This window comes from Nicotiana tabacum, chromosome 10 (assembly GCF_000715075.1).
Source record: "Nicotiana tabacum cultivar K326 chromosome 10, ASM71507v2, whole genome shotgun sequence".
Taxonomy (NCBI): domain Eukaryota; kingdom Viridiplantae; phylum Streptophyta; class Magnoliopsida; order Solanales; family Solanaceae; genus Nicotiana; species Nicotiana tabacum.
The window spans coordinates 95,526,318-95,538,446 of NC_134089.1; the positions used below are offsets into that span (position 1 = coordinate 95,526,318).

Below are 12,129 nucleotides of genomic sequence, written 5' to 3' on the forward strand. Positions count from 1 at the left end.
TGCCCTAACGCACCATAATCCGTTAGGTGACGACTCTTCAAATACCCAATTCCCAAAAGGAAATGAGTTGTTCCCATGAATTTATATAATTGAAACTGTACATGTAGTTAAAATTGAGCATAAAAAGCTCAATACTCATATTGCAATATCATGAGTTCAAATTGGAATCTTCTCTCATCTCTCTTATTAATTATGTTGTTGAACAAGATAATCTAAATTTCACGTAAGTTCACAAAATAAACAAAGTGCAATGAATGAGGCTGGGCGGGCTGTTGGCATCAATAATCTATTCAAACCTATTCTGGATTTTGGTTTGGACAACTGGACGCTGAACACAAAAAATAAAAAAAGCATTTGTTCACGCGAGTTCACGAAATGACAAGATTGGCATATGATCCAATCGGGAAGGTGATATTCACGCGCTCAATCAGAAGTATGCATGATTTGACGTAACCAGAGGCACACATTTGGACACGCGAACTCAGCGGGCAACGGGCAGCACTTAACGCCGTCATTCCCAGTCACTAACGGCGTTTAATGCACAAAGGGGAAAGAAGTATTCAACGTTAATTTTAAAGGTTTGAAAACCCTCGGTAAAGACCCCACCAAAGCCTCAGGCTTGGACTCAGGTTCGGACCACAAAAGCGACTCGAAAAAAGCCAAAGCACTCCCCTCACGGAGAAATAATGTAGTGGAGTAAAAGAAGAGAGAGAATATAGAGACTTGGAGAGAGAGAGAAATTGTAGAGAGAGAAATAGGAAGAACCCCGAAAAAGATGGGGCAGATCGTGAAAACGAAGAAGAAAGGACGTCCATCAAAGGCAGATCTCGCTCGCCGGAACGCCGAAGCCGCCGTTGAGGCGTCGGAATCAGCGAAGAAGGAGAGAGAACTCCGGCGGAGCGGCCGGCGACGGAATGTCAGGTACGCCTTAAGCATCGACGACTACCTGGACGACGACGAGTACTTTTTGGACGACGACGAGGATGAGAGAGGGAGGGAGAAGAAGCTGAAACTGTTACTCAAGCTGCAGCAGAGCGATGAAGGCGGCGCTGCTGAGTCAACTCCGAGTCGGACTCGGCAAGGACCTGCCACGTCGGCATCCTCCTCCGACGATGACGAAGGACGGAAGCCCTCTAAGAAGAGGAAAATTAACGGCGACGATGACGAAGAAGAAGAAAATGACGATGAAATTGAAAATGAAAATGAAATTGAAATTGAAAATGATGATGAGGTAAGTGTGAACTGTGAAGTGTTGTTCGTGATTGAAAATTGAGAGGTAAAGGAGGGAAGAAAGTAGAAAGTCCAGCTCAGCTGAGTTTAGTTCACTGAGATTTTTTGTAATTGGACCAGAAGACTTGTAAATCACTCACGCACTTGTTTGTTTCTCTCTCTTTCCATATAGGCACTCACTCACTCTATATGTGTGTAAATCTGTGTCGGGGAGGGGGAATTGATATATAACTGTCGGGTCAACTGTCAAAAAACTAACCCCCACAGAATCTGCTCACGCTCCCACCCTTCTCTCTCTCTCTCTCCTCTCTCTTTCTCTCTCTATTACTCCAAATACACAACATAAACACCAATACTCTCTTTCTCTCTCTCTTTGTCTCCCTTGTTTCTGTCTCTGTCTAGCAGACGCCATTTTCCTTCGTGTGTCATAATTTTGCTTTAAATTTTAGTTGTTTGGTTTTAATCACGAGTCTTTTAATTTGCTTCGGGATTTCTGCAGTCTAATATTTTGAGGAGAAAAGTAGGCGTTTGGACATGATTTTTTTTAATTTTAAAAAAAAGAGTATTTGAAGTTGAGTTGGAATGGGTATTTGGAAGTTGCAGTTGTGTTTGGATATGAATTTTTCTTGGAAAAGAAGTTGCAGTTTTGTCAGTGGAAATTATTGCTATTTCACTTGAAATACTCCTCAAACCTGTTTTTCAAATTTTCTAAGTATGGGGTTGAAATAATCGACCAGATTGTAGAACAAGCACTTGTGAAATAATCTCCAAGTATAGTTCAATATTTGAAATAAAATCTTGAGAAAAACGGACCCTTATAGAGCAGAACAAGTATAGAGGATTCATTTGGATTGAGGTGTAATTGCTTGATTGTAGTGTGATTCTCTGCTTTAGTATTTTTAAGATTATGTTTATGGAGGTTTAAGTCTACTGATGGATTTTGATAGGCTGGAGGAAGGAATGGAGAGGCAAAAGGTGTCGACTCTCCTCCAGGTATAGTTTCTGATTTTTCAGAAATGGAGACATTTAATGTTTGATCCTTATTCCCATTATTGACATGTACAATGCGGTTGAGCAGGGACACCATCGGAACCACCTTTTGGAATCCCGTTGCCAGACAAGAAGACATTGGAATTGATTCTGGACAAGCTACAGAAGTAGGTTTTAAATTGTTAGGAAAATGGAAATTTTTCTGGTCGTTCAGCGAGTAACCCTTGTAATGTTTAGTTTCTTTAATTTCTTTGTGACAGGAAAGACATATACGGTGTTTATGCGGAACCTGTTGACCCTGAAGAGGTATGTCTCTTGGAGGGTTAGTTTTTCGTTCAGAAGTCTTATTAGGGAAGAATGACAATAAAATTAAAGAGAATCTGTTAAGTGTTTTCTTGATTTCTGGGCAGCTTCCTGATTACCATGAGGTGATTGAGAATCCCATGGATTTTGCCACTGTCAGGAACAAGTTGGGAAATGGATCATATGCCACTTTGGAGCAATTTGAGGTGAACCTCTTCAACTAAACCACTGTATTCTTCTTATTTTTGTGCTTGGAACGAAGGGAAGTGCATTGGTTTTCTGTATTTTGTTGCGTCTTCCGGAATTCCAGTGGTAGCGAACAAAGACACTGGCACTCCAAAATAGCTGATTTAGCTTCCCTTCAATTCTGAAGCTTTTCTTCTTTTTTATCTTAATATGTTTTTGGCCTTTGACCAGCCATTATTAGTAGAATCACATTGGTCCCTCAGTTGACCTTTTTTATTGCATTGTTTTCTTCTACACTTCTTATTACTGGACATGCAGCAATTGGCTGAACTCTGAACTCGGCATTGTATATTTATCTTCTGGATATAATGTTATGCTTGGGTCTTTTCTTGTAGATCACAAAAACAAGTTTCCAGTGTTTGCTTTTGCACGGTTATAACTAGGGGGTTTTACTTTTTTTTTTTGAGTAAGGAGAAAGATGTTGATTATGCCCTGTTGATTCTACTTATAGCTCAATTTATGTGGTTGTGAAGAGTTAGAAGTTTTGTGTTTATATGGTGCTGTGCTATTCATCACTAGTGGTTTTGAGAATCTGTGTAGCTTTGGCTGTTCATGATACCGTCGGTGGTTGAAATTTGAACTGTTTTTAGCTTAGTCACTACATTGCTCCATCTCCTAAAAAACACAGATATTATTTGGTACTGGTGATTTTCTGAATGTGAGGAAATGAAAGAGGAGTGCAGTTGCGTTTACTCGAGATGGATCTTATACCGTGATGGGTGGAGAAGTTCGTCCTTGTATCTCTGTTGTGAAAACTATTCAATTGGGAAAAAGGAATTAAAGAGGAAAACTATTAAAGAATATTAATGTCAAGCTAAAGTTTATCTTGCAAGATGTCGCATACTTGCATACTGCGAACGCGTTTTATCTACGGCCTCTAGTCTTCTATTCTATTATGAGGAGCCATATTGGATTTTACTGATATAATGCATCTATTTCTCTTAATGAGTTTTGTGTAATGGAAGCCTGTGGTTTTCTGTTTTTTGGGATGAAGAGAATCAGGAAGGGGTTAACTGGTGTATCCCCATGAGCCTGTTTTTGGTTATCGGATGCCTAATTCAGTTTTATCTCTTTTTTCCTTTGCCCAAAAAAAGAAGAAGAATAAAATCAGTTGGTATTCTCAGCAAGTTGAGGAAAGATTCTGAAATTTGAGTACTTCAACTTTGGAGACTAGGTAAATAAAAGAATTCAAACCAAGTGTTAGGGAGGCAGGAATTGCTGACATCATCATTGTGTCCTCTATGTAGTCTGAAGCCTTTTCCCGCTTTAGGTGTTTTGCCATCCATTGCATAAATGTGCGTGCTTTACTTAGTCACACTGCTTATCTACCGTTTCGGATGCTTCAAGCAGTATATTGATGTAGTAACGAGCCCATCTCAAGGTGTTTGCTTTTTTAGGTCAGACAGAAACCTTTTTAACTTATTTTAATTCTGTTAAAGGAGGACGAGGATATATAGATTATAACTTTGCTTTTGTCTCTTTTAGGCATGAAAAATAAAAGGAGGAAGAGGGATATAGAATGTCACTTTGTTGGATATAAGCGCTTATCAGGGACATACAATGTGTCACTTTAAGAGACATGAGTTCAAGGGACTTCTTCAGTTGCTGTTCATTCTTTTCTCTTCTTTTCTTTGATGATATGAGAAGTCATAAAGCTAGTCTTCTCTTTCTCAAAAAATAAAGCTAGTCTTCTGTGTGTGACCGTACCCATGAGGATGTTGAAGTCCAATTGTCATTTTTTTTTTTGAAGTATAATTGTCAGTGTTTCCTTTTTAAGGTTTTTCAGCTTTGTTAGCACAAAATCCAGTAGGCACTGCTATTAGCTTGATATCCCTGAATAATCGAACTGTAATTGTTCCATTTCAGAGTGATGTTTTCCTCATTTGTTCAAACGCAATGCAGTACAATGCACCAGATACTATCTACTATAAACAGGTAGTTTTTGCAATCTCATCTTAGTCACCCTTCCATTTTGAACCTATAAAGCTTATCGTGCAACTATTTTGGCAAGGCACGTACCATCCTAGAGTTGGCTACAAAGAAATTTGAGAAGTTGAGACTTAATTATGACCGCTCCGAAAAGGATGTCAAGGTAGACCAGAAGACAAAATATGGGTCTGTTGTCAGGAAGCAGATAAAGAAGCCGGTGCTCCCGATGTTCCAAGAAACTGTTGGCTCCGATTTCTCATCGGGTGCCACTCTCGCCACAGCTGGAGATAACCAAAATCATAACAGCACTTCCCTTCCTGGAGTACCAGAGAAACCTTATGGTGTTGAGTTGCTTGCTGAAGGAAATTTTTCACTGATTGATCACAATGTAGACAAGGCAGAAGAACCACTATCAGGTACCAGAATTTTTTATTGGTTTTCAACAGAATCAAGATGTTCATATTTGCTTAGCTACATGGTCTCTCCTGCTTTGTGTCCTGCATTTCTCTTTTAGCTGTTGAGATTTTGTGCTTGACTTAATTAAGTGTAACTAGCTGATATATTCCCTTCTCATCCTTTTCCTTCTTTTTGTTCTTTTTGCATGTGTTAGTTGCTCTTTAAATTTCTCCTCTTAACTTGTTGCAGGGAAGGGTCCTCTATCCAGACTTGGAAGGAAATCAATTGTGTATGATGAGAACCGCCGTGCAAGCTACAACATATCCACGCAACCAGTTTCCTGCACCGAATCCATATTTTCAACTTTCGAGGAAGAAAGCAAGCAGCTGGTCACTGTGTGTATCACATAACAAGTTTTATTTCCATTTGGTTATTGTTTCCTTATGTAATTTTCCTGTGTCTGTTTAGGTTGGGCTTTACACTGATCATGCATATGCTAGGAGCCTTGCCCGATTTGCTGCAACTCTGGGGCCTGTTGCATGGCGAGTTGCATCCCAGAAAATTGAACAGGCATTACCTTCTGGGTTCAAGTTTGGCCGTGGGTGGGTTGGGGAATACGAGCCACTTCCAACCCCAGTATTGGTGCTGGAGAACTATACCATAAAGGAACCTCCATTCTTCTCCAAGTCTGTACACTCTTTTGGAGCTCAAAAGAATGAGAAAGCATCTCAGGACCCAGTTGCTCCAAAAGATAAACCTCTTTCAAGGCCGACGTTAGAAGGAAAATCACCATATTTTGGTTCAACTAGCAGTAAGCTCACCGAGAGCGGCTTGAATATGTTAATTCCCACGAAGGAGCAATCTCCTAGGGAGGTTAATCTAGAAAGAAGGCCATCTTTTCTTTCTTCTTCTGGAAAGAAACCTCCGGTTTGTACTAGCCCCAGATACCAGCATCCAGATTTACAATCCAGGAATTTCACTGAACCTGATAAAAAGTTGCAGAAGCAGGTTGAGTTAAATTCTCCGTCCTCAGCCAATCCAAGGAATTCTGAAATTACCAGAAAGAGTCAAGTTACCGGTACTGCTGAAATACCTGGATCAAGGTCTACTGGGGCAAGTCCGAGGAACCCATTTCCGTCTGGGCCTTTTAAGCAACCGGCCATGAATGGAACTGCTGTTGGAGGACTGCCCAATGGGAGAGCCGTGAATAACAACTCAGGCACTACATCAATGGCGCATTTAACTGCTGATAGCGTTCCAACTGTGAGAAAAGTTGCAGGTTTCTTTCACCAAGAACAGGAGCAGGGCCTGAGCGACCCTGTTCAATTGATGAGAATGATGGCCGAAAAGGCTCAAAATCAACAGAACTCTTTGAGCCAGTCCCGTGTTGATACTTCTCTGATTTCCCCTGTGACTCAATCTTTGAGGAAAGACGATTCAGTAAATGCCGCTGCCACTGCTGCCCGAGCATGGATGTCAGTTGGGGCAGGAGGTTTCAGACAAGGCGTGGAAACAGCAAACCTGCAGAATAGTCATATTTCTGCTGATTCACTGTATAACCCTTCTCGCAATGTCCAGCAACAAACTTCACGAGTTCGGAGTGAACTTTCTGCATCTGCATTGCACTTTCAGGCTGAGAAGAACAGTACTCCACTTCATGCCTTCGTGCCTCATCATGTGAGAGTGGGCAATGAAGCTCAATTCCAAAATCGCCCAATGATTTTCCCTCAATCAGTACCTGCTGACTTGTCTAGGTTCCAGGTGCAATCTCCCTGGCAGAGTTTTAATCAACCAGCACAGCTAAGGCAGAAGCAGGATTCCCTCCCCCCTGACCTAAACATTAGTTTTCAGTCATCTGGGTCTCCTGGCCGGCCATCTTCGACTGTTTTGGTTGATTCTCAGCAGCCAGATCTGGCCTTGCAATTATGAGACTGGGCAACTTCTTAGAAAAAAATGGGAGGGGGGCTGAACCTATTAATGGTTCATAGCCACACGAGCTTTCTGATATTCTGGCTGGGCTTGTTTGAATTTTTGTTTCAGGGCACACCACTGCATCCGCAAATCACTAGCATCTGTCCATAATTGCTGAAGGCTCTGATCGGGTCTCATTTCGTGAGATGTCTAAACTAGCAACTCAACAATCGGAGTCAGCTGCTTCATTTTTATAGATGCTCCTAGGTAGTGATGATCATATTCAGTTGGAGGAAAAGGCAATAGAACTAGTTCAGGTTTAGGATAGGCAGCAGGCACAACAAGAGGATGGATCACTGCCCAGGTCACAAGTTGGTTCGCTTGGTTTCTTGTCAATCACTGACTTGCGATTTAGATAGCTGAAAGCAGGAAGTATATTACGCTAATAATAGTAGTTCCTTCCAGCAGGGTTGCTATATGGTGATTTACTGATAGAAACGCTTTTGATTCATTGTAAATTGGGGCAAGATGGGACTAGTTTTTGGAGTTTTTGCTATTCGCTTCAATCATTGTATGTCTACCTCATTGTCCTACTTAGATCAGCGGGTTGTCATCTACATGTGATGGCGTAATATTCAGAGAAATGGAAAGGAGTTGATATTCTTTTTGTCATATATCAAAAAATTTTGTTAGTGCTTGAGGAATTATATGATAATATCGATGATTTTCAAGGATCTTCATTATGTGAAAGATGTGCAGCAACTTGCACACGTGCACTTGCTCCCAAAAAATGCAGGTTTTCTGGCAATTCTTCTTGCCTCGTATATACTAATGTTTGTATCAATACCAGTCATCAGTTTCTTCCCCATTTCCTTCGAGCTAAAAAGAATACATCCCGATATTGTCCATAAGAAAAAAGAGTACTAACGTGGACATGTTTGGTTACCATTATTAAGGGAAAATAATCCCGGTATAAGAATCTGTATTGTTTTAAGTTTGTTTGGTCGCCGCTTACAATTTTAATTTTAGTTTATACTTGCACAATTATCTTTGTATTATTTTATATCACATTCAGTGAGATAAAAATACACGAATTAGCTAATTAGCTACACCTGGATAAACATTGCAAATGACAGAATTGTCCATTTCCCAAAGCCTTTTTCTGGACTTTATCAAGATTAAGGCTGAAAACAAAAATTTATAAAGTTTTGTATTGTAATCTCTACGTTTAACTTGTCTGCTACCCAAACGATCTCTCACGGTTTTGTTATTTTGTGCGTACTTAATACATCACTTAAAATACAATATGCTTTCCTGACACGACTACGTCAAAGCAGGTCTGTAGATGATAACCATCTTATTCAAAATTGGGAGAGTTCTTCAATGTCAGAAACTTCACCAAAGAAAATTACAAACCATTGTGATTGAAGATGCAAAATTTCGAATACAAAAATCGGAGAGAGGACATATGAAAGGAAGACTATCTATAACTACATACCGGTGAAGGTGGAGCCAGGATTTTAGCTTTATGGGTTGTAAATTTTGGAATAATAACATCAAATACTAATTAATGAATCTTAATATAAATATACAATTTGAACAACAACTTCGTAGCCGGGGTTCTAGCCCCTGCATACCAGTGTGCCGGTAATCTGAGGCCAACATTATACAAAATAATAATAAAGATAATAAATACTAGAAATTCTCAACACAAACAGGTTGAGTAATGAGAAATTCAGAATCCTTGTGCTACTGTGCTAAGCCGTCCTTCAACCAAGGAATTGATCTGTTGTACAAGAACTGGGGGAGAGAGAGATATTGGCTTTGCTCAGAAGCTGAGCCATTATTCAGATATGTCTATAAATAAATGATGTATCTTGATGTGGAGTAATTTAACCATTTCAAGACTTGGGGGGAGAAAGCTGAGAGAAAGGGATCCTCAAGCTTAGGTTGTGCTTATTCTTCTTCTTCTTGATGACCTTCTTGTGATCACGCAGAACACAAACATCACCATTGCAGACGAATCGGCTGGATTCTGAGGACTCTGAGAAGCAGCTCCAGAAATTGAACAAAGCCATGGAGAGAGGAGCACGGTGATTTGTGGCTTCTCTTCCTCCTCTCAATATCTTAGTATATTTGTGATGTGGGTTCTTCACTTTGTGGAATGAAGGCACACTATATATGGAGGACAGAGGCAAAAATGTGAACTCCATGTGAAAGTCGTTAATGGCAATTAATAAGTCAATTCAAACGAGCCATGATCCCTTGCTATATTTTATTAGGAAATAGAGAAGTGATCATTAATATAGCCGACTCTTATTTATTTAGTCAGTAATAATATAAGTTGAATTTAAATGAAAAAGTAATGAAAATTTATATAGCATGTACCAACTTTTCTAAAAAAGTTTAAAATGATACTTCATTTTTGGGTAACTACATATACGCTTTTCTATTCTTCTTCTTCACTACTGCTTTCTTCTTCTCTGTATTCATGTCCCATGTATCAAGGAGCTTCGCTACATTTTGTTTCTTCTTGTTCTTAGTTGCAAAACACCATTATAGGTTATACTTATGATTTCTTCTTCTTCTTATACTTAGTTGCAAAATGAGTTTTTTAGATTTATTGTTGCTTTAACGATTTGATGATTGATGTTTGTTTTTTATGATATTTGAAAGTTATATTTCAATTTTAAGCTCATCTAGAGTAGATTTGGGCGTCGAATCATGTGTTGGACTTTTGATATTCGAAGAACAAGTTTATGTTTCAGAGCTTCAGATCTGATTTCTAAAGTTGCACTGAAGAGATAGAATTACTTATGATCCGAATTTTTTGAATTTGCATTGGAAAGATAGAAGAACTTAAGATTTGATTTCTGAAGTTGCATTGAAGAGCTAGAACTACTTAAGATCCAATTTTTTCTGAAGAGTCATTGGAAAGAAAGAAGAACTTCAGATCTGATTCTAAGTTGCATTGAAGAGATAGAACTACCTAAAATCCGAATTTTTGAAGTTGCATTAGAAAGATAGAATAACTTTATATCCAATTCTAAAATTGCATTGAAAAGCTAAAAGAACTTTAGATCCCAATAGGTAAATTTTATAAATTTTTGTGCATGCAAATATAACATCATGTGTGCGCATTGCCCCAACTTGCATTGTTGTTGTTTGTTTAGCCTTGGAAAATTGTCTCCTCTTTTTGTAATCAATGGAGTATGCTCAATTTTTAATCATTCTTTCAATTCCTTATTAGGACCACTTGCCATTAAACACGTTTAGTAAATGCGGTCTTCTTTCTGAACAAGCCAACTTATGATTTAAGAGCACATGTTAAAACCAAGAAAAGAAAGAAAAATTTGCTGACAACAAAATATCTTTACCCCCTCCGGTCCATAATAAGGGATTAATTTACTTTTTATTTTGGTCCAAAATAAGTATCCATTTATATACAACAACAACAACAACAACAATGGCTCAGTAAAGTCCCACTAAGTGGGGTCTGTGGAGGGTAGTGTGTACGCAGACCTTACCCCTACCCCGATAGAGCAGAGAGGTTGTTTCCGATAAACCCTCGGCTCAGGAAGATGAAAATAAAACAAGAAAACAAGAAAAGACAATTCATCAGTAACGTCAACATAATCATAGAAATAATGACAGCATCCGAAAAACCATAAAATAGATGACATACAATAACCATAACCCACAACTAAGGTCTAGAGCTATGGAAAACAGTAAGGTTAGTGTGAACTCTACATTAACCACAAGCCTGTCTAGGACCAACCTACTCAAACTCGCTTCACCCCCGGAATGGAGGAGGAGAAGCTCGACTACCACCCTATCCTACAACCCTAATGCTCGACCTCCAAACCTTCCTATCAAGGGCCATGTCCTCGGAAATCTGCAATAGTGTCAAGTCCTGCCTGATCACCTCTCCCCGATACTTCTTAGGCCGTCCTCTACCTCTTCTCGAACCCACTAAAGCCAGCAGCTCACACCTCCTCACCGGAGCATCCAGGCTTCTCCTCCGCACGTGCCCGAACCATCTGAGCCTCGCTTCCCGCATCTTGTCTTCCACAGAGGTCACACCCACTGTCACACCTCCTTTTTCCGGCACCGCGAGGTGCGTAGGGAGTTTTTTCCAATTAAAGGATAGTCGAAACGGGATTGGTTTAATTATTTCAGAGTCGCCACTTGGGAGATTTAGGGTGTCCCAAGTCACCAATTTTAATCCCGAATCGAGGAAAAGAATGACTCTATATTACAGTCTGCGTACCAGAAATCCGGATAAAGAATTCTGTTAACCCGGGAGAAGGTGTTAGGCATTCCCGAGTTCCGTGGTTCTAGCACGGTCGCTCAACTGTTATATTCGGCTTATTTATCTGATTTTTAATACAATTATGAACCATGTGCAAATTTTATCTTTTACCGCTTTATTATTATAATTATTATTTTTTTTAGGAATGTGAACATCGCTTAAAACATATCTTTGGATTGTGTCACATGAAATGCACCCACAATACGAAACATATTTTATTTGATGTTTTAGGATTTAGATTTGGGTCGCATGAAATGCGCATCCGAGTTTAAGAAGGTAAAATTAATTAAATCGCGCCTAAAGAGTCTAACGCGTCATTATCTTTTGGGAAGGAAGTGAAATTCACTAAACAATCCATCCCAAATTCTAAGTAATTTTTTAAAAAATAATTAAATAAATAAATGAGATTGGAGAATCCTATACATTTGTATTATTTACATCTATTTATTTTTCGCGAAATCCTTTAATAATATCCTTTAATGACTACCTTTTATTATTACTAAAATTTTTTATAAATATAAAATCAATATCTACATTCTTGAAAATGACATATTAAATAGAAGAGAAAAACAAATATTAGCAGAAAGTAATAAAATTATAATCATAGATACAACATGGAATTATCGAAAAGTAAAAAATAAAAAAAACTAATTATCCCATAGTTGGATTAAAATTCAAATTGTTAGTAAGACTATCTTATTGAAACTAATTATTTACAAATACTGAAAATTGAAAGAAATAAAAATAAAAAAACTTGAGTACTAAATCATATTTCTAAAAATTTAAACAATTTAACATTAACTAACTTTGTT

General features: G+C 38.7%; 1 protein-coding gene across 1 annotated transcript; it reads left to right on the plus strand.

Moving 5' to 3' along the window:
• The first annotated feature begins 675 nt into the window (after nt 1-675).
• On the plus strand, nt 676-7,739 carry LOC107792711 (uncharacterized). The gene is made up of 9 exons (XM_016614945.2): nt 676-1,231; nt 2,178-2,223; nt 2,309-2,387; nt 2,481-2,526; nt 2,631-2,729; nt 4,636-4,704; nt 4,781-5,114; nt 5,344-5,489; nt 5,563-7,739. Exons 1-9 carry the CDS (start codon nt 776-778, stop codon nt 7,021-7,023), a joined length of 2,736 nt encoding a protein of 911 aa, XP_016470431.2. The 5' UTR covers nt 676-775; the 3' UTR covers nt 7,024-7,739.
• Nucleotides 7,740-12,129: the final 4,390 nt, after the last annotated feature.

What these genes read in the sequence shown, in the direction of transcription:
- LOC107792711 (XM_016614945.2), top strand. Translation starts at nt 776, where the DNA reads ATGGGGCAGATCGTGAAAACGAAGAAGAAAGGACGTCCATCAAAGGCA. An exon ending in CCACTTTGGAGCAATTTGAG is followed by an intron (nt 2,730 to 4,635) that starts GTGAACCTCTTC and finishes GTTCCATTTCAG; the next exon opens with AGTGATGTTTTCCTCATTTG. An exon ending in AAAGCAAGCAGCTGGTCACT is followed by an intron (nt 5,490 to 5,562) that starts GTGTGTATCACA and finishes GTGTCTGTTTAG; the next exon opens with GTTGGGCTTTACACTGATCA.